This window comes from Coenobita brevimanus, chromosome 24 (genome assembly GCF_032717465.1).
Source record: "Coenobita brevimanus isolate Jiangsu-jjx chromosome 24, ASM3271746v2, whole genome shotgun sequence".
Lineage (NCBI taxonomy): Eukaryota > Metazoa > Arthropoda > Malacostraca > Decapoda > Coenobitidae > Coenobita > Coenobita brevimanus.
In genome coordinates this window covers 19,951,596-19,975,721 of record NC_136977.1, presented here as the reverse complement: position 1 = coordinate 19,975,721, position 24,126 = coordinate 19,951,596, and the positions used below count along the sequence as shown (strand labels likewise).

General features: G+C 40.3%; 1 protein-coding gene across 1 annotated transcript in view; it reads right to left on the bottom strand.

Moving 5' to 3' along the window:
• The window catches only part of Ca-beta (Calcium channel protein beta subunit), a 719,185-nt gene that overhangs the window by 261,543 nt on the left and 433,516 nt on the right, over window positions 1–24,126 (bottom strand). The window contains exon 2 of the mRNA XM_080267425.1: window positions 5,934–6,050. Within this exon, the coding sequence (XP_080123551.1) occupies window positions 5,934–6,050 (117 nt within the window). The remainder of the gene's footprint in view (window positions 1–5,933; window positions 6,051–24,126) is intronic.

Genomic DNA, 24,126 nt, shown 5'->3' with positions numbered 1-24,126 from the left:
GTGGTGGGATCATGTGGAAGCGTTACGACGCAAACTAAACCAGCTGTTTCAGCTTCTGTTACAGTGACGAAAAATAGTACATTTTTCAGGTGTTTCTGGACAAGTCGGTTGGACAATTCTTTTTTCCGCCAGGGCAAATAGTAGTGTACCGTAATTACACAATGATTCAACACTGTAAACTTGGCAATTCTCACCCTTACTCCTGTTACGTAGTCACCCTGTCAGTGCTGAAGTAGTGTAATATGTCTGTGGAAGACCGTATTTTCCTGTCCCTGTTTATGTAAAAAACAATTACCATAGAAGTTGTAGAATACGTTTAGTCGGTTTGTGTTGTCCCGCTGTTCGAGTGGAGAGACATGTATCAGAGTGCTGAAGCACATTTATTTGTTGGTGCATTCAGAGAAATCGGGTGGAGTTGGCACTCGGCTGGATATTTATATTTGCCATTAAAAGCAGTATTCTTTTTGGCATAGGAGAGTTTGTAACACCTCTTTCACGGCATTTTTTTTTTCTACTGTACACCTTAATAAAGAATACGAAGTTACTTGTAGCTTTTTATCATCGACATGGTTTGTGTGTCATTAACATAACAGATGATACTGTGCTATAGCTGGCAAAGTTGATGACTGAGAAAGAGGTGGTAAGAAATATGCCAAGCCAAGGAGAATACGACTTTAAAGGCCATATTACTAAAGCTGAGAACGTGTGAGTGTCGATAAGCCACAAATTGTTTATTTCCGAAGCATGTCGTAATGGAACAACTTGCTTGACCGTTCTGTACTGTTGCACACTACGCCCTGCAATGTGGGGTGCCGGCTGATCACATCTAGCAGTTGCATGTGTTCCATAAATGAACGTCAGAAGATAGTCTTGCTGAAACTTTTGCGATCACAGTTGTAATAATATGGCCGTAAGGGTTCGTCCACTAGCTCCTGTACGGGCTGCACCCAAATGCTCAAATACACTGTCAGCTTAAAGGACAAGGGTGCACCGCAGGAGAAAGACTAATTTATCCTACAGTCCACCGGGTTCATGCTCAGATAAACTAGGGGTCATAACAACCACCATTACCACAACCACGATCACTGTCAAACTCAGATTGTTGCTTAACTCTTCTGCACTAAAATAATTCCTTCAACCCGATGACGTATTCTATATTTAAGTCTTGCCATTTTCAGACAGCATTAATTAGCTTTGGAAGGACCCACGGTAATGAAGGAGTTAGTGAAGGCTATATCTCACTCTTTCTAGTTCAAAAAGTCTACCCTTGGCTGATTAACGTCATCTGGAGACTAGAATATAAATACGTCATCGAACTGGAGGGATTAAAGTTGCCGTTTCAGTCCTTTCGAATCCTGACTAGTTACCTGAGTGGGACCTGGAGGAAATAAGTCGTCTGGTCGTGCTGGAGTCCACCAGTTTCAGTAATGACACTTAACGCTACTATCCTACTTAAAAACACGAGGTGCTATTAAAATCCTACTTTAACTCACTTCGGTACATCCTATAGCAAACAAGAGGCTTCTAGAAAAAAAAATACACTATAGAAAAATGTCAGGTGCCTTGACCTAGCGAGAGAGTGTCCATCTATGAGCGTTAGAGGCTACGGGACTATTGGCTGTTAGCTGGTCATGGTACTGGACCGGGAAACACAAACAACTTATTGTCAGTTCTCTCACGTAGCTATCATTAAATTTTATTTTTTCAGAAAGGACAGGAAGAGCAGATTCGTCCCTTGTCTTTTGTTTTTACTACAAACAGATTTTTAGTTACGAGAGGAAAATGATCATTAACATTTTTTTTTTTTTTTGTTAGGATAAGGAGAGTACAGAAACTTGTCATGTCTCTGACACTTCCTGATATGAGCTACGCGAGGGAACTGGTCATGAATCTGTAAATCTTGGTCCTGGGTTAGGCAAGTTACAGGCTGGCTACAAAGCACACACACTGGAGGAGCCTACAGCGCTCGCGGTACACACACACACACAAGGGTCTATCGCTCGTTCGATTAAGACTGTGTTCGTGAAGGAGTAGTCAGACCCCTGCTACAGGAGAGTCATTCATGGAACAGCTTTGAGTAGTAGCCGTGGTTAGTCTGCATGCCGCGTTACAGAGTGCATTCAGCAGCAAGGTACTGTACACAAGCCAGATACCCCCATCACAGGTTTAACAAATGGCTCAGAAAACGGGGCAGGACCACACCTTCACAAACTCGGATTTCACCCTCTCAAAACGTGACGTAGATCCCAATTTTATTGTCGCTACTAACTGACGATTTAGGTGACTTTTTGAGGTGGAGGAGTTAGATACTTATAACCAACATTAAGCCCTTTCATAACACGTGGTCGCTCCCAGACGGAATAAAAGTGTCTGACCGTGGCAAGAAGAAACTGAAAAAAGTCGTCGGGATTGGAAGGGTTACTCTTAATACGGAAGTTAATCTGGTGGGCAAATGAGGCTCAGCAGCACCTCTTCCTTGCCTGTTTATGTCTGCACAGGGCACGTTAACCCTTTCCCTCTGATGGCCTCGTGTATACTTTCTTCTTTCCAGAATAATTTTTTCGGTTTAGCGAAGACCTCTTGCAATAAAGGGAGTTAATCACTAATGTGTTTAACCTTTCCAGATCGAAAGGTCTTGCCTAAGTTGAGCAAAATGGTCTGGTGGTAACAAGACTATAGACGCCATCGTAGTAGAAAGAATAATGTTTTCTGTTATTTATGGGTAGTACTGTATACTGATATACAAATGACTCACAAGCTAGTATTATATATTTAACATGCTTAATAATTGCGAAGATTGAGGCATTACAAAGCCTCCTTAATCTCTTCATAACGATGGCTTGTTTCCTATTTTATTCTTGCCATCTCCATACCATTTTACGTAAGCCAATTATTGCCTGGCTCATCGTACTTTTAATTTTATTCCTGCCAAGAATTCAGCTTATGAGTGACATTTACCAGTGAAGATTATTGAAGGCGATATCCGACCCCCTCAGTTCGAAAAGTCTCTCCTAAGCTGAATTACATCGTCTGATGATAGTAAGGAAAAAAAAATATGAAAATCAGAGTGAACGGCGTTTAATCTGGGGCAGCCTGTTTGAGTGCAGGGGGTCGTAAAAAAACGCCATTAACCACTTCATTGTGTAAGGGCTTTCCAGAGGTAAATAAAACAGTCTGATGGTAGCAAGAACAAGGTAAAATTAAAAAAAGAAGACAAAGACGTCATCGTTTTAAATGGGTTAACCACTTTAGCTAGGGGACGTCTTTTTAATCTTCCTCCTGCCACCCCCGGACAATTTCATCCGGGTCAGGAGCACCTCACAGCAGTGATGGGGTTGGTGGAGGCTGTACCAAACCCTTCCAGCTCAAAAAGCCTTCACTCGGGTAAATAAAACCGTCCGGAGGTTGTAAGAATAAAATAAGGAAAGATCATGGTACTTGGAGGGTGCTTCAGCGGACGAGACCGCAGCCCCAGCCCACCTACTCTCACTCTGAACCGTCCACACGCACTGTACTCACAACTGCACTGACATCCTCACCAGCACCTGCGTCCAACGAACCATCCAGCATCATACTCATACCAATTTACATCATACCAGACATTATCAATCTTCTGAAATTTCTTACAACTCACATCTACTCCCCCATCCATCATCACAAACCTCTCATTCTACATCTTCCCAAACGTTCCCATTCGTTCATACCGGTTTAATCTTCCCAAACTCTCCTTTCCTCAAACCTTACCAATTTCAGAGACATCTCACATCTCTCACCAATTTGCCTTTTCCCAAACGTCTCCATTTTTCTTCTGTTCGCCATACCGGTACTTCTCTTTTGCGCCGACATACCCAGACTTTCCCATTTGTTTTCTGTTCCCCTCACATCTCATTCTACAGTCTCCCCCTTACTTTTCTACAGTCTCCCGATCACTCCTTTAATCCTCATTCATATTCTTTGCATAGTCATTTAAAAAAATATATATGTCGTTACTCCCCCAACCTCTCTCTTTCTCTCTCTCTCTCTCATATGTTGATCTTCACTTTCAATTTCCACTTCTTCCATCCAAACATTATCTAAATTCATTCCCAGTAATATTTCATGCACGTGTACACATCACTGTTATTATCATCTTCCTTCAACACACGCATTACTCCTGTTAATACCAGACGATTTTATTCCACTTGACACAAGCCCAGAGTAATGGGGAGGTTAATGGGGAAATATCTAACCCCTCCAGTTCGAAAAGGCTCTCCTCAGCCGAATAAAATGGTCGAGAGAGAGAGAGAGAGAGAGAGAGAGAGAGAGAGAGAGAGAGAGAGAGAGAGAGCAGGGCGTCATCGTGGTGAAGTGCTCAATATATTTTTTTTTCCAAACACTATTTTTCTACCACATATTGATCTACTTCGTCTGTTAAGTTTCCCTGCCCTATATTTTGCTTCATACAATCATGATCTGATTTATTTAATGGTCTTTCTTCCGACCTGTGTTTTTTATTTAACCCATTGTCAACCGTGTCTGGCAAACTAACATTACATTTCAGGGTTTTCACCAAACACTTCACACCACTTCACTACAATGGTGTCATTAAGAATACAGGAGAGGTTTTTCTAACTGGAGAGGTTCGTTACAGCTTTCACTAACCCCTGAAACACAAGAAGTCTTTCCTAAGTTAATACATCGTCTGCAAGTAACTAAGTGGAAAAAAAAAAAGACGTCCTGGCAGTGAAACAGTGAACTCCAAACACTCCCTTCTGTCCTTCATCATTCAGCACAATTCCTGCCACAGCTACCTGTACAGCGTTCATTTTCCCTCCCATCACAGCCTCCTCCACTCACACAACCCCCAGTTCCCCTTACACTGCATATACCGTATTCCTCTTCCCATACACAGAACCTCTCTCCTTACAGCTGCACATACTCCACTCACATTTCCTTATATCCAGTCTCTCTCTCTCTCTCTCCTACTCCAGCAATCTCTAATTCTTTTCGCAGTTTCATATGCCGTACTGATTTCTCCCTGCATCATAACCTCTTCCCCATTCCCACAAGCTCTAATTGCCCTTACATTGCCTATACTGTGTTCGTTTTTCCTTCCTTTTCTTCCTCTTACAACTGCGTAGACTGTTATCGCTGTGCCTTACATCATAACCTCTTTCCCATAGAATCTACTTCCTCCAACAGCTGCATGTACAGCATTCAATTTCCCACAAGCAGCTTCCCTCCCTCTTATAGCTGCTATTTCTATCTTCATTTTCCCTAACATACAACCTTTCACCTTGTAACAACTGCATATACTGTGTTTATTTTTCCATACATACAACCAGTCTCCCTCATGCACTGTTCGTTTTCCCGTATATCACAACCATTCCCCCACTCACCGAACCTCTGCCTCCTCTTACTATTGCAAATACAACGTTCATTATTTTTTTTAAAACCATTACCACCACTCTATTCCTCACAACTGCATATACTCTGTTCATTTTCCCATACATCCCAATCTCGCCCCCTCTCCCACAACCTCCAATTCCCCCTACAAATACATACAGTGTTCATTTTCTGTTCCATACAAGTTGCAACCTCACTCCCCCTTACAACTATACATACTGGGTTCACATTCCCCTTCCATACAATCTCTATTTCCTCCTACAACCCTAATCTCTATTTCCTCTTACAACCCCTACCCTGCGTTTACCACCACCCCTCTGAGTTTACGCCAGCTCCCTCTCCCACTCATCACCAAGTCGCAGTCCGCTGACCCTCGTGTTAACCCCATTCTTCCCAACTTTCACTGTCTTCCAAACATTCATCGACTCTCTCTCTCTCTCTCTCTCTCTCTGTCTCTGTCTCTGTCTCTCTCTCTCTCTCTCTCTCTCTCTCTCTCTCTCTCTCTCTCTCTCCAGCAGAAGCAGCGTGTTAGGGCTAGCGTGCCTCACCCTGGCTTTCTCCAGCTGGTTGAGCGCCTGCCTCTCTGTCTCCCGCCTGAGGTTCTCTCTCTCCTCGTCCAGCGACAGGTCCGATGACGGCTGAGAGTAGTTCGAGTCAGCCGAACCCTGTGGGGGGAAGGACACGGAGTTACCAGGAGGGAAGTGGCCTGAGGAAGATGGGTAACATTCACAACAACGCACCGAGTAAACTGGTATGATGGGTAATATTCACAATGACACACGGAACAATGTGGAAAGATGGGTAATATTCACAGTTACGCATGGAACAATGTGGAAAGATGGGTAATATTCACAGTTACGCATGGAACAATGTGGAAAGATGGGTAATATTCACAGTTACGCATGGAACAATGTGGAAAGATGGGTAGTAATCATAATGACGTAGGAAGCAATACGCTAAAGGACGTTTTATTTAAGTAATCCCTACATTTTTTGACGCATATTTAGCCTGAGAGAGGTTTAATATGACGAAAGGAGCGGTATGGAGAGTCGTAATATTCACATTGACATAGGATTTGGTTGGCGGGATAAATAATAATCACAACTACGTACGGAGCAATATGGGGAGATTTGTAATAACCACACTGGCGTATGGTACAGTATGGAAAGATTGCTAATATTCACAATTACTTGAGTAGCATTTTAAAAAAATAATAATAACATACTGTAGATCCCCAACTCCTTTCAGTTCAACTCATGGCCGGAGCTTTTCAAACTTGGGTGTGAGTTTTATCAGTTCCGATGGAGAGACATCCCCAAGGCTAGCTGAATTTCCTGCCCATCAATACTAAATATCTAAGTTGCTTGAATGGCTCAGCCTTGTCAGGTAAAAACACACTAACTAGAATAGATTTAAAGATTCGTCAACCATAGAGAGAGAGAGAAAGAGAGAGGGAGAGAGAGAGAGAGAGAGAGAGAGAGAGGGAGAGAGAGGGAGAGGGAGAGAGAGAGAGAGAGAGAGAGAGAGAGAGGGAGAGAGAGGGAGAGAGAGGGAGAGGGAGGGAGAGAGAGAGAGAGAGAGAGAGAGAGAGAGAGAGAGATGAATTTGGACAGACAGATCAAAATGGACGAGCATTAAGGATTGTTGACAAAAGATACACATGAAAAAGGTTTATGACAGTGAAAGGCAGAATATGCAGATAATATATGACAACGGAAAAGGGAAAGAACAGATGCGGAAGGAAGAAAAAGTAAATGAATGAGGAAATGGGAACGTACAACATGCAGAACAGAGAGAAATATGAATAAGGAAATGTGAAAGAGGAGAGCAGAAGTAATAGCAGATAAATGAATGAGAAAAGTGGAATGAAGAACAGAAGGCCGTTATGTATACTGCAGTGTATAAATAATCTTCAATGGAGCAATAAAAGGTTCACTGGCAACAGCAAGAGAGCAAATTCAAAATCTCAAACTGTTAAGCTACGTAAACTTAGGTCAAACAGTTCGCCCCTTCACAATGATTAAGTATTTTTTCTTTTTTAACTCTTGGTGTTGATGGTGTTGTGGCCCAGGATCATCTGGATATGAACCTTTTCCAACACCTACAAATTTTTGCAGCCTCTAGACTTGGAAGTGATATTCAGCAGGGAACGGACAAATGAAACTTTATATTAGCCTTACATTTCATGAAGTCTCTCGTAAGTTGAATCAAATTGTCTGGTGGCAGTAGCAGGAATAAAATATCAAAATACTTCGTCTCGTTAGCGGGGCCAACACTCAGTCTCTTACGACTCACTAGACTAAAAAAAAATCTTTTGGCGTCAGATGGAATACACACTGAATTGTGCCGATCATAAGATTAATGGTGATAATATGAACGTTTTCAGGTTCCTGTGAATCACTCTTAACTGAATGAAATCGTCTGGCGTTGGCTGAATGAATACTAAGGAGTTATCCGATGTAGTAGTAGTAGTAGGCTGCTTGTAGTCCAAGGTTCATCTAAAATGTGAACCCTGTGGACAGCAAATTGAACTACCCTTCTCAGGCAGACCACTGTTCCTCTTTCAAGGGGTAGAGAGGGAGCTGAAGATCACAGGTTATATAGGTGCCACTGCATGAAGGCATCCCTCTTTAGCCTGTGTCCCATTCATAAAGGTAATACTAACAATAATGAATTCATCCGTATTGTCGATCCACAGATAATGTTTGGGCACAACAACCCACAAAATAATATCACGCTTAAAAATAATCGGTAAAATCATGAAGAGAAAGGAGGCAATATGTCAGCGTGAGGAGGGCGAGAGACATAAAAGAAAGAGATAAAAGGGGAGGAGACGGAGTGAGATAATAATAGAGCTGAATAAAGGCTTTCAAGTCCCGCTACAAAGTCACTGGGGAGCTTCTGCATCAAGATTATTCCTGTAAATACTATTCTTTGCTTTCTGGGCACATTATACTGTCTAGTCATGGCAGCGCATCAACACGATGCACTCTCAGCTGAATATAATCGCCTGACGTTAGTGGCAGTACAACTCTAGACTATTCCGACCATGGAAGGGTTAACCAGGACTCTCAGCTTCCAGTGACCCATTCTCTGCTAGATAAAATCATCATGCTTTAGCTATGGAATACAATATTAGTCGTCTTAACCACGAGAGATTTAATATTGTAGTTGTAAACATTATACTTGTTATTTACGTATACTTTCCGCTGTGGACCTAATATGGACATTTATAATTACGCAGATCCAGAGCACTGTGCTATGTAGTCACAAATGTGGCACATGAGTTAAATATAAAGATAATCCACACCTTCTCATCACATCAGGCTGAGGAGTGTTCGTATGGAACCTCAATTTCAGCAGGAACACTCTAACAGGCTGATATAAAAACGCTTTACAGGTTGGCATCCACACTGGTTTCTTGTTTCCTCTGAAAAACGAAATGCCAAGAAATTTAGGGCCGTATTTTTAATGGCTTCGGAGTTTTTGCAAAGCTTCTTCCTCAGCGATTTCTTATGCGTATTACACCTTAATACTCATCTTGTAAGTACGTTGCTGATGAAAACTGTGTCACCATTAAACACACACACACACACACACACACACACACACACACACACACACACACACACACGCAAGCACGCGCCCGCGCTCATGAATATATATATATATATATATATATATATATATATATATATATATATATATATATATATATATATATATATATATATATATATATATACTGTATATATATATATATATATATATATATATATATATATATATATATATATATATATATATATATATATATATATATATATATATATATATATATATATATACTGTATATATATATATATATATATATATATATATATATATATATATATATATATATACTGTATATATATATATATATATATATATATATATATATATATATATATATATATATATATATATATATATATATATATATATATATATATATATACACTGTACAGTATATAACATGAGATAGCAACGTGCTTAGAAGGAGGCACAACAAAGTTTATGCCAACAAGAATATGCCTATTGGTAGGCTAATGCCACTACTCACATAATACATAAAAGAAACTCGCAAAGCAAAATTTTGGAGTTCAAACAAAACTGGAGGCAGCCCAGCGTGTGCACAAACTGCAGCCAGTAAAGCAACAGCAAGAGCTACACTCCCCGGTGAATACTTATAATTAAATTCAAAGTATTACATTTCCTCCGAGTTACTGATATTATAACTAACATTATCTTAATACCTGTAGTTTTATAGAAGTGAGCATTCGTGACCACAGTTCTACACTTCCTAAATCCCCTAAACATTCACTATGCAAGCTACCAGCAGCAGTTTGGTCCATCCAGTTACATGCGGTGCGAGATATGGTACTACAATGTATTCCAGGCACACAGGGGTACTACAGTCAGGTCGGCACAAACCACGAATGGCTGCCCCCCTCCGGTCATCCCTCCCTCTTCACTCCCACCCCTACTTCCTGTTCCCTGTTTCCCCTTCCCGTTACCATGGCGACACCTCCAGCGGGATGGGGGTAGGGGGTGGGGATTAAGGAAAAAGGTAGTGAGGAAGGACAGGGGGGTCGCGGCCTCGCCACAGGTACACGGAAAGGACGGATGGAGAAGCCAGAGGAAGGAAAGATAAAAGAAACTTGGGAGTCTTGATGTTATTAGACATGAGCAAAGCGGGTAAACATTAATTAATGTTTCGAAGACAATGAGCAGGCATGCGAAGAGAGAGAGAGAGAGAGAGAGAGAGAGAGAGAGAGAGAGAGAGAACGGAAACTCTAGAAATTACACAAAGGGGAAGAGAAACAACAGAAGTGCAAGATACAATTAGGGATTGCAGGAGAGCGGAAGAAACATTAGTCGACGGAGGAAGGCCAAAATTTTTATTTAGTCAGTAAAAAATAATGAATAACTGCATCTAATCATTAAACACCACATATCCACCAGTCATTTCGTTGCATTTCTCACGAAATAATGCAATGACTATTGCTGGAATACCGTGGAATACTTAACACACACACACACACACACACACACACACACACACACACACACACACACACACAAGCAGGCAAGGAAACTATTATTGATCTGATAGACTGATGTGTGCACACTCTCTTGCCTCCACCCTCCCTATTCCACCCCTTCGGTCTTCTCCTCCTCCTCTTGACTCTCCTTCACTCTCTCTCAGCCCATGCTCGCTTTACTTCTTATTTCCTCCAGCCTTATTCAGTCAGTTTTATAGGTATAGTTTATGGTCAGTATTATTTTATATCATTTCCGGTGCTGGGTGTAAGAATCCTCTTGTTCAATAGCAAATGTTACCGGTAAGAGCTGAGTGTGTATGATTATCAGGCAAGTGCACGAATAAGACAGACAATACTAACACATGCACGTGATGTTGCAGTTACCTGGCTATTAATGAGTCTCGTCAAAAATACAATGGTATACTACCATTCAAGTTGTGGAAATAAACTTATGGTAATAACTACAAAAACATCATTTCTAATTTCGACTCCTAGTTTACATTAAATGTTGAAAGATTTGACCAACATCATTGACTCGTTCTGGCTGCTTCTCAACATTATGTACAAATGGTGGAAAACCCAAATGCAGAGAAACGACGCTGTTAGAACTTCTTCAGGAGTAACACAGCGAACACTAAGAGAACCTTAAATTATATGAATCTAACATCAAGTTCAAGACAAGGTACTGATGCCGCTGATGGCGGGAAGGTTGCTGTTATGCTGAGGTCGGTCAATGAGAAATGAGTGACCCAGTATGCTCCACCATCATCTCTGCCAACACCACCATCTCTACCAACATTACCACCACTACCAACACCAACACCAACATCTCAGTGCTCAACTCTGTGAATATCACTACTCAACACGCATACATCACCTCCACTACCTTTCCATCACTTGCTTCGCATTATACCACCAGAATGAGTCACATACACTGGATATTAAAACCACTGTTATCAATGTTCGCACGCGCGCTTACACACACACACACACACACACACACACACACACACACACACACACACACACACACACACACACACACACACACACACACACACACACACACACACACACACACACACACACACACACACACACACACACACACACACACACACACACACACACACACACACACACACACACACACACACACACACACACACACACACAACCACACACACACGAAAAATGATAACATCAGCTAGCATCACTACCGCTATCTTTCAGATCACTAAGTGTCTGTGTAGTTACAACCACCGTCATTACTCCTACACCCAATACCCTTCGCTCCTTCAACCACTGCACACTGACCACATCTTAAGTAGCTAGTGATTCACGGTGTAAACACATATATCAACCTACAATCGCTTCAGTGTATAACAAACCATGGTAGACAAAAATATGATAGTCATTCAGCAAATCAAACTATAGAAATTTTTACTGTTTTTCCATAGCTATTATTAACACAGTGGTCAGTGACAATCCACTAACATTTATCAGAACGTCGACTGTTCACCACTTTCGGAGTCCCAATACACTGTACTACTTCCATGGACCCAAGAGAACAGACAAGAGTCACCGTCATTTATTTACCATTTATGTCTTGTCCAGAGCCATTTTATTAATAAAATGACCAGTTCCATCACCCACTCATCTGCAAACACACCCTATTCTGTAATTCCCTCTTGATGCTGTATTGAGAAGAGAATAATTATTAACCATGAAGGCATCTTGTAGTAATACTGAAGCATACAAACCTATCCAGTCCGATAAAACTGCGATATCAAGAAGATAACACATGAAGTTGCCGATGATGGATTGAAAAAGAAATGGTTATGTTAGGGGTAAACACAACTCAAAATCTAAACATAACTCGAAAGCTAAACACAACTCAAAAGCTAAACACAACTCAAAAGTTTACCACCTAACCATAATTCTACACAAAAATAATCCCAGCAACAGAAAGAAACAAGATCAAAACTAGCCAATCAAAGGGTTCTCCACAATATCTTAATACATTTTTAGCTCACACTGTCTTCCCTTCTATTCTCTCCATCACCATCACCACCTTCATCAGCTAATATCATAAAATCACAACAGATATCCCTGCCACCCCCACCACAACCTTATCACAAACCTACAACCACCAACTTTTCCAACATTATCACCACCACCACATCATGGCACAGCAACTACCCTTACTACCACCAGCATATCACATTATCGCACAGCAATCTTCAACATTACCACAATAACTACCACCACCACCATACCACAGCACCACAACAACCATCTTCACCATCCTCACCATCACCATATCACAGCACGATAATACCCATCCTCACAACCATCACCACCACCACATCCCAGCACCAACACCATTATCCTCACCACCACCACCAACACCACATCACAGCACCACAGTCCAAACCCCCGCCTTACTACAAAACTTTGTCCATATCCTCGACACCACAAGTCGCCATGACAATGGGACTTTCACCACATCCCACCAGATCATCTACCCTCGCTGCTCCCTGCTCGACTTCTCCCACGAATCCAGCTCTCTCTCTCTCTCTCTCTCTCTCTCTCTCTCTCTCTCTCTCTCTCTCTCTCTCTCTCTCCAAATCCAATTACTTCCTCCATTCTCTTTTCTGTCCGGTTAAGCCAATTTTCCTCCTTTCTTCCCCTTTGTCTCGGGGTCTTCCACACTGCCCCCTACCTTATCCCAATGTGTTTCTCCGCTTTTCATCTTCCTCTTCTTGTTCCCCACTTCAGCAGCCTCCTTCCTAGTTCTCGTCCCTACGTTGCCCTTTTCTCCTCCACTCATTCCTTAACATAACCATTCCCTCCCTTCCTTCTCCAACCCAACTACTCCTCTCCCTCCCTTCCCCAGTCTCATCATTCCTCTTCTTTTCTTCTCTAGTTGTCCCGCTCCCCTTCCTTCCTCCCAGCCCTTTCTTCCTCCCTCTTTCCCTCTCGCTTCCCTCCCTCTTTTCCTTTCTTCCCTCGCCCCACCACTTCCCTCTCTCCCTTTCATACCCAACCACATCCGGAGCAATCCAATCCCTCTTTCTCTTCTACATTCCAACCACTCCCCTTCCTCCCTCTCTCTTTTCCACATCCCCACCACTGCCCTCCCTCCTTCTGATCCGTCTACATCCCCACCACTCCCCTCTTTCCCTTTCTTCTTTCCACTTCCCCACCACTCCTCTTCCTCCCTCTCTTCCTTCCACATCCCCACCATTCAACTCCCTCCATTCCTGTCTCCCCCAGTCCCCCTTTCCATCCCCAGCTTCACCACTTTCCTTCCTACCTCCTTCGCTACCCAAATCCCCGTGTACCCTATCATCCCTCCGTCCTTTCTCAGTCCAGTTACTCTTTCTCCTTCACTCTCTATGTCTAATCACTCTCTTGCCCTGATATCCATGTCTAACTAACACTATCTTCTCTATAGTATCAAATATCTAATCATACTCTTCCTGCAACCCGTTCAGTGAGGAGACGTCCATTCTACTGATGTGTACTCCTCCTACCAACAGACAGATACAGTATATTCCACTAAGGATGAATGTATAGCAGTGGAGAGGTAAACAAGGGCATATCCAACCCACCCGGTTCTACAAACTACCTCCAAGCTGAATAACAACGTCTTAAGATGGTATGAAGAAAATGAAGAGGACTGACCGGATTCAAGGGGTAAATTCCCGACTATTTCAACTATTTCCAAGTATGTCTGACTATTTGCAAGTATGTCCGACTCTTTGCGAGTATGCCCGACTATTTCGAGTATGTCCAACTATTTACGAGTATATCCGACTATTTGCGTGTATGACTATTTGCGAGTATGTCCGACTATTTCGAGTATGTCCAACTATTTACGAGTATGTCTGACTATTTGCGAGTATGTCTGACTATCTTCGAGTATGTCTGACTATTTCGAGTATGTCTAACTATTTCGAGTATGTCCAGCTATTTGCGAGTATGTCTGACTATTTGCGAGAATGTCTGACTACGCCTCACAAGCCTAAACTTGAGGGGCACTCAGTGGAGCGCATCTGCCCGACAAGGGCAACGTAATTTCCAAACCTCTGTTCATAATGGGTTAGGTTTTTTCATCACTGATTAGGGTTTCGCAAAAAGAATTTTCCGGAACCAGAAGCTGTACTACGATCCGGATCGGTACCCAAAGTTTATCGATTATTCTCTGGGACATGGGCTATCTTCTCATCAACTTTGGTCCAAATCTCTCTTTTAGTTTTTGAGCAATCCTGCTAACAGACAAACTAACTAACAAACAAACAGGGGTGAAAATATACTTCCCTTGTCGGAGAAAACAATAATAAGATTGTGGTAAGAGGGTACGTAAAAACACACAAAAAGTGGGGGTCTCATATTTACTATTATACATTTGAATTTAGAATAAGCGAAACGGCAGTGTGTATATTCATTTAGCTTTAACAGGAACCTGCAGTTAGTGGTCTTGCCGTAAAAACTCATTTCCAGCGAAGGGATTGTGAACCAAGAAGTTTTTAGCAGTCCTCCCTTCCCCCCTCCCTCCATCCCACAACTCTCACTGTCGCCACCAGCCTTGGGTGTGGTGAGTCACACTGCTGTTTGTGTGTGTGTGTGTGTGTGTGTGTGTGTGTGTGTGTGTGTGTGTGTGTGTGTGTGTGTGTGTGTGTGTGTGTGTGTGTGTGTGTGTGTGTGTGTGTGTGTGTGTGAAAGAGAGAGAGAGAGAGAGATCAGTCATGGACATCGTGCGCTTAAAATATCATATTTGTCAATCTGTCGATCTATCCATCGATGTGCCTATCGATCTACAGTATATATATATATATATATATATATATATATATATATAGATAGATAGATAGATAGATAGATAGATAGATATAGATAGATAGATAGATAGATACACAGTATATATATATGTATGTATGTATGTATGTATATATATATGTGTGTGTGTGTCTGTGTGTTTCCCCATCCTGGACACGCCTGCGACATACCTCACCACAACAATTAAAGTTGGCGCCCTCCCACATATCCCACACAACACTGCTCCCTGTGCCTCTCCACTCTTATGAGCCACCCCGCCCTCCCTTGGTTATTTCCCTCTGCCAGCACATCATTACAGTTTATGTAACGCCCTGCAACCCGATGTAAACCAACTTTTTTGTTTACTTCTTGGTTTTAATTTAAAAATGCATAGTATTTTCAGTCATGACGAAGACAACGGCCACATCTTCAATGAATACGCATCGAACTGCATGTTATCCATTACAGTATAAATAATTTTTGTATATTCATTTAGCTTTAATACTTCTCATCGAGTGTCCCAAGTTTCCCTATTGAGCATTACTCATCACACTGTTATGCCTGCGGAACAAATTTTTGGTATTATAATTTTGTTCTTATATCCTCAAGTGAGTGTACAGCAGCGTGACAGAAAGTAGCAATTTAAGTACAGGCTCTTATTGCTTTGGGACTTATACCTAATTTCTCCAAGTTCCGTGTCTGAACTTTACCATCGGAGAAGTGTGTGTGTTGTCTTTGCAATAACATAAACTGTCATTATTTCCACAACCATGCTAAACACTTTTTATATTCCGTAACATTTCATTTGTTTCCTTCCTTCTTTTTCTTTCTTTCTATATAATTTTAATCACAAATTAATTTACCATCTTATCCTACTGCACTTCACGATGATGATGTTATCATTTCTGGTTTTCAATCAACAGTGCCATTCGCCTTATTTTCACGACCCCCACATTTACAGAGTTCATTGGAAACTGAACTTATGGACAGACTGAATTCTATTTTTGCTTCATTTGGACCACATTAAGATAATGCAACCACTCTTTTATCCCCTCATTGAAGAAAATAAAGACAGGCATGAAATGAAGACATTATGATGCAAATGGTGGGTAGAGATAATAAGCTGGGAGAAAGGAAAGATGAGTGGGAAAAGTTCTAAAGTTTACGCGATGAAAGACGGAGACTGGTAAGAAAAGAAGCCAAGCTGTCATTTCTCACGCTTACACTGCCCACAACCAGCACTTCACATTTCACTAAAGTGTAATCTGAACTCTCACTTGCTTATTAAATACACTTCAACCTCTACAGTACACTCCTTCCTAAAAACTAGTGGTCTATCCTTCACCCCTTTCCTATCACACTACCTCGCTGGCCGTCGCCATGACATAAAAACTTAACCCTCCCGCCACATAAATGACCCCAACACAATTTACTGGAAACAGCTAAACACCAATCATGTCACCTCACTATATCTATCTGTCTATCTATCTATCTCTCTATCTATATGAAACCAGTGATTTCATGAAATTCCTCGTCAATTCGTGAAATGAGTATGCACTGGGATGGATTAATTTTGGCTAAGCTAATTTAGGCTGTGGCTTGGTTAGGATGGGATAATCTAGGTTAAGCTTAGGTTAGGGAAAGTTGGGATCGTTAGGTTAGAATAATTTAGATGAACGCCTAACCATACATAGAGTCCAATTAAATACATCTAACCTAACCTAACCTAACCTAACTAACCTAGCCTAACCACAACCTAAGTTTAACCTAGATTATCCCAGCCTAACATAAACGCGGCCTAAATTATCCTAGCCTAAATTAAATCCACCTCAATTCACACTCATTTCAGGAACTGACTAGGGATTTCAGGAAATTACACAAATTCACTGACATTATATACGTATATATATATATATATATATATATATATATATATATATATATATATATATATATATATATATCGATAGATAGATAGATAGATAGATAGATATAGATAGATATAGATATACAGTATACAGTAGAGAGATAGATAGATAGATATACACATATATTTTCATTACATATGTACATATAATAAAACAATTATATCATATATATATATATATATATATATATATATATATATATATATATATATATATATATATATATATATATATATATCCCATTGGATCCCAGGGGTGCTGAGCGAGGCAATGCACTGGGAGGGTATTAAGCGTACCGGCCTCCGCCTATCGGCTCATAGTCGCGAAGCTCATAGGTCCCTATCCGGGGGTTCCCTACTTTACAAAGACGAAAAATCCCAGTTCTGTCCAATACTCGGGACACTGGGCTCCAATGGGATATAATACATATAACATATGTGCATATACATACTGTAATATATATATATATATATATATATATATATATATATATATATATATATATATATATATATATATATATATATACATCAATCAATCTATCTATCTATCTATATCAACCTATCTATCTATATGCGTGTGAATGTATGTATTTATCTATGTACAGTATTCACACACTTCCTTTATCAATACCTCCTAAACCTTTTCCTCCGTCCCCCCCCCCCTCTCTCTCTCTCTCTCTCGCACAACGTTTTTCTACATCTGATCCTTCTGGACAGTCGTAAACTAGAGAACATTCCTTTATTGATGAACCATTAACATATTCAATACTCCTTGGTGATACGCTCGGAAAAAAAAAATCATAAAGGTTATTTGTTCATTGTTGGAAAACTGAATGATCCACCCCTGGCGAAGCCAGAATCGATCGACTTGTTCGCTAATGATGGACCTTTATCGAGCGCAGAGCTATTGATCAGCAAGTGCTATTCTTCCGTCAGCGCGTGACAGGCGTACCCCCCCGAAGAGGGGACACCGGTGATGCCGAGGTACGGACTAGGATGAACTCAGACAACACTCATTTTCCCAGTAATAATTACTGCCCGTGTAGTTTATGCAGAACGCCATACCAAGGTCATGTTCTTTGCCTTAACGCATACATTCCTCTTTCATATAATCTGAACGATAGGGTCGGGCAAAAGGCAGGGACTTGTGGTTTAAGTTCACTTGACGTAATGAATCAACAAAGGAGTGTATTTCAAAATGTTTCAACATGAATCTAATCCTGAATCGCATGCATACTATATTCCTGTCCGTAATTCTGCTAATCTACTCCTCAACTTTACTAGCACAACACTGACTGCATGATTGTCTTTCAGAACATGCTACATTCGAATATCCACACTCTCATACCTTGTCTACCTCTCTAACCCAAGAATTAGCAGGTATTTAATACAAATAAAAGGTAATCAGTTGATAATAACCATGCTTCAGTAAACTTTACAGTCCATTCAGCTGTGAAGAGGCCACATCAATTCAGTATAATCAAATTCACCGACCATCTATCAGTATAGTTTAGAAATAATGCAGTCTTCTATGTGGCTGGAAATCTGTCCTACATCAAGGTGACAGCACTAGCTATGGGCATGACACCAATATTAACCAAACTCAACAAGATGGATGCATGGCATAATGGATATGAAGGCAAACGACAGAAAACGTAATCGTCAGTTTATCAGGTAAATCTGCAATGAGGTTGGTGCATGTGTAGGATACTTAGGGTGTTTCATCCACACATATAATCACTATCAATAACATATCATCTATGAATTGGCTTGGCAAATAACAGTGTTGGAAGGTTGGTAGTCTAATATAGTCTATATTTATGACATGACTTGGGCTAATCAAGCTGTGCACCTGAATATGTAACACTGGATAAACTGGGTAACCGACGTATAACTAAAAGATCCTGTCTAACTTGATTATATATATATATATATATATATATATATATATATATATATATATATATATATATATATATATATATATTGTTACATAGCCTATGATTTCATCATCCTTTGTATAATTCTAACGTACAGTATGCTGCATGTTTGATCACGAGCGTGTTCTGCCTCACTCCCCCTTCTCTCCCTTATAGTAGAGTAAGTCGTTCTTTCTGTTGTTCAGAGCAGGATTGTCAACTCTTTGTCCCCTATGGCTTCATTTGCGCGTCCTTCTTACAAGTTGTATCACGCTCTGCCGGCCCCTATATAATGAGCTCAGTCTCTGCATTAATTGCCACTTAGATCTACTCATTTTGCTCACATCTCTGTCCTCCCCTGTACAGTTGTTATTATTGTGAGTGCTCAGGAAGTCTCCAGTCATCTAGCAGCTGTGTATTTTGAGTATGAGTGTTATTACATTTTTTCCTTGTACTGTATAGCATAAGGCGTTGATTCGTAGGCCTAGTGAGGTTTTTGTGATTCATGTGTTTTTATGTCAGTCATTTTTTATAATATTTTGTATCTGTAATAATATATCTTGCATTAACTGAGCATTAGCTGGTTTTCTCATTTTATCAGGGCTGACTTAGATAAATTTACTCTTGCTAATTTCGTGTTAATAGAGGCTATTGCAGTTAACCATATATTTAACCTGTTTTTTGCCATTACATTATCCTTATGAGTCCTGAATATTTAGTTGTTAGTTTGAGCATTAAACTTTAACTTATAATTTTACCTAACACTTTTGTTTTGAACCTGGAACTTTGCGGGAGAGTTTTCTCTGTTCCGTAACAATATATATATATATATATATATATATATATATATATATATATATATATATATATATATATATAATTACGTATAAAGCTAGCAATACAACTGTGTTCCATGGGAAAATTTTTAGTATCAGGATTCACTGGTGAGAGAAATATAATACTTTTCTTGAACCACGATTTGTGAAAAAAAAAAAAAAATCCTTACTTTGTCAACTATCTCGTTCGGCGATATTTAGAAGCAGTGCCACATGTATTCCTAGCATTTCGAAGCGAGTCATTAGCCACAGAAGAATCGGATAAGGGCGTGGCGACAATGAGGTGTGGAAAGGCCGCTACCTTATTATTAGCATTCTGGCTGTGTATGTATCGGTTGGTGTGTCTCCCTATTTCGGCAAACCACAGTTCTCCGCTATCAGTCATTATGCTGAAAGAGTGTACCCCGTTCCACGTGGAAGATGATTTCTGTGCTCTTACTTGTCTCAGTGATATTATTCCATCTAAAAAAAAAAATAAATAAATAAAAATAAAAAACAGCTCACTTTGAAAATTCTTTGTCGTGCATACAAAATTCTTTAACCTGTAAATAGAGCATGCTCATTCAAGGGAACCTGCTCTGCTTTTTCAAATGGAGATGTACTGTAGATGGGGATTACAAATGTTACCACATGTCCTGGGGTCCAAAGGATGGGAAAGTTTGGTAATAAGTGATTTCCAGGATATATATGAGCGCGGCAGTGATGTTCTGGGAGTAGGACGAGACGGCGACTGAGGCATAAGTCACAATGAACCTCTCTCCCAGCCTTAGTTCAACAATACGATCAGCAGTTCTGGCAAGACACAATGCATTTATTAATATTCTAACATAGGCAACAAATACTTATCATACTACTACCCTTCCACGCAACAACACAGGCGCAAAAGAAACCTGCAAACGTTTTATATATATATATATATATATATATATATATATATATATATATATATATATATATATATATAGTGCACTATGTACAAAGATACAAAACTGAACATTCATGTAACCAAGAAAAATGTAAGAGAACACACAAGCCTCGGGGAGAAAAAAAAAAAAAAAAAAAAAAAAAATACTGCCCAGCACCATTCATTTGATTTGGCTCAAGATGTCCTCTATTTTCAGGTTTAGAACATATTCATTACAACTCTGAGAAGCGTGTTTTTCAGTCAGGGATATGAACTTTCCATCACTTAAGTACTATGACAATACTTGGGTGTATAAGAGATATATCTGTGTGTAAGCCAAATTCGAAAAACTTTTTCATTTTTCAGTTCCATGACAATATATAACAAAGTGTACTGGTAACGGTAGGCATTAACAGTATAAAAATTTAATTAGCAGCCATTTCAAAACACAGAAGCTGCATTTAAAGGATAAAGTTAACACATGGGCTAAGATTACAGTACAAAATGTATGAATATGTGCCCATCAAGGTAATGATTTCGTTACATATATATATTACTGCAATATACCATACAAAGCAATGCCGATTAGTAAATAACACTGTATATGCTACATAATTTCTTGAGAAGCATGCATGCAGTGAAAATCAATTGTAATACATTGCATCATTACCACAATGGTACTCCCAAAAGTGAAGGGTGACTAGAAAACAGTATTAATTATTCAGCAGAATAACAACTCCATTAGCCATTCCACTTTACCCATACCAATATACTTAAATATATGGGAAATCGTCTAATGAGTAAAAAAAAAAAAAAAAAAAACTATTTAGACAAACATCACCATTACATTATGAAGAAACTGCGCCAATGAAAAGCGTACAAACACTGTATGCTTATCTAATTATGTATCGGCACTGCTTCACCGATGTTTACAGCATTGATTGACATCCTGGGTTTATTCCTGTCGCGGCACCATTATCTCAATTAGTGAGCGGCAAATAAGATACCTACAAATAAGTGGTGACAGTTTTCGTGATTTCATAATTGTCTTGCACCACGAGTCACTCATTAACTAACAACAACAATGTGGCATTCAGAATTCTGCTTCTCATTCATCTAATATTTGAAAATTTCAGAATGAAGAGTCGTCTGGACAGCGAATACGAATATTTTTCCTGACGATGCCGTTTTTTCGTATGTTATGCATCCTCAACAAATGAAAATATATGAGCATCAGAGGTTTAGCTGCTTGAAAATATCAATTACTGTATATACAAAACGGTATTTACATTATTATGTCGGAGATGCTTGTGATGATGAAAATGCTGGTGATGAAGATGCGATGACTAAGTCAATCATGCTACCCTTCATGGCAGACCAGGCAGTAGGGCTGCAGACACAGGCAGTCACGAAGCAAGAGAATAAAGAGTTTGCTTACCAATGGCGTGTACTTAGACATATGTAACAGGAGGCAGCCGCTGGGGGAGCATGCAAGAAACAGAAGGTAGAGTCAGCTTCAGCCCAGGAGTCTGTTGTCGGGGCTGCCAACCGTTCGTCAGAGGCCATTGCTGCCAACCCAAAACCAACAACCTCTCTGCCACCACTAGCGCCAGGTAATAATCAGTCTGCCTTGGACTTTAATGTATGTATGCTTGCACTGCTAAGATATCCGCCACAGTATGTAATCAGTGTTGTTATATTAAGTATGTATACATATTTTTATCATAGGATATTTATTTTCGTTTATCCTAACCATACAAGTGCTTCGGATTCCCACAGGAGAGAGAGAGAGAGAGAGAGAGAGAGAGAATGTGTGTGGCGCAAGTGGGGGGGGGGGTAATATTATGGACACGTGTGTTCCTTCAAACAATGCAGAAACAAAGACGACATTACGAGAAGCCTTTACTAATGAATACAAGGATATCGCAGGTCCAGAGACTGTGGTGGTGGGGAACATCCGTTGGAGGGGACTGTGGCTGTAGTGGTCAGCAGTGTGGCGCCAGGTGGAGAGGAGGACCCGTATTCATAAAGGATCTGAGTCTATTTGTATATTTTCTCATAGCATGGAAATATTGTCAAAACCCTTTTTGCTGTATTATTTTTTATTCTTACATTCACAGTTTTGGCTGTGAAATGCTTGACAGCTGAATGTCTTCAAATAACAGTATAAACAAGCAGTCTTAAGACATTTTTCACTAATATTCTTTGAAATTTGGTTGCCAAGTGTTTGGTAATTGTATGGGTTAAAAAAAAAAAAAATCTTAGGCTCAAGTAAGTGTATGAATAGGGCTCCAGTTTGGCCGGGTTGGCAGCGGCTGCAGAGTACCCACAGGTGGACAGCAGTAGTGTGCAAGATACCACACAACGCTACAGTACGCTACAACACGACACAGCACTGAGGGGACAGGGGTGCTGGCCAAGGAGAAGGACACAGAAAGACAAGTAGAGAAAAACATATGGAAGAACGAAGAATACAGAGACAAGTTATGTAAACAAGGAAAGAACGAAGAATAGAGAGTCTGGTTAACTGAAGTAGAGGGAAAGAACGAAAAACAGAGAGGCAAGTTAACTAGAGAAGGCTGAAAGAACGGAGAACAGAATGAAGAACAGAGCGAATGGAAAGAAGTGAGAAAGACAGAGGAAGACAAGTAAAATAACGAATAGAAGGGAAGAGCGGAAAACAAAAAGTAGATTAAAACGAATGGAATACAAGGATATGAAAATGGTAGAAGAAACGAAAGAAGAATACAACATAATGGAGGGATGTTGGGGGGTTACAAGGACAGGGAAAGGCAGATAAAATGGGGTAGAACGAAACAACAGATAACAGAATAGGAAAATAAAAAAAGAGTAGGAGAAATGAACGGAAAACAGAAGGAACAACAGAAAAAAGTGAACGAAGAAGAAAAACAACGATAGGAAGGAAAGTATGGAAAGGGAAAAAAATGGGAAGTAAAAGGAAGCAAGGTGCGAAAGACGAGGAAAGGGGGGGAAATTAAAGAGGGAGAAAACGTAGGAAAACCCAACTTTTGCTGGGAAGGAAAAAGAGGAGGAAACTAGGAAATGGAAGGGAAGACAAAGTCGGCCTTTTGAACAGTAGATGTGAGAGAGGAAACAAAGTATAAAGATGGTAAGCACGACAGGGTGGATGGACATGAGGAGAGAGAGAGAGAGAGAGAGAGACTAAAGAGGAGGTACCCAGGCCACGGCAGGTGAGGCTAGAACAAAGGTGGTGGTGGAA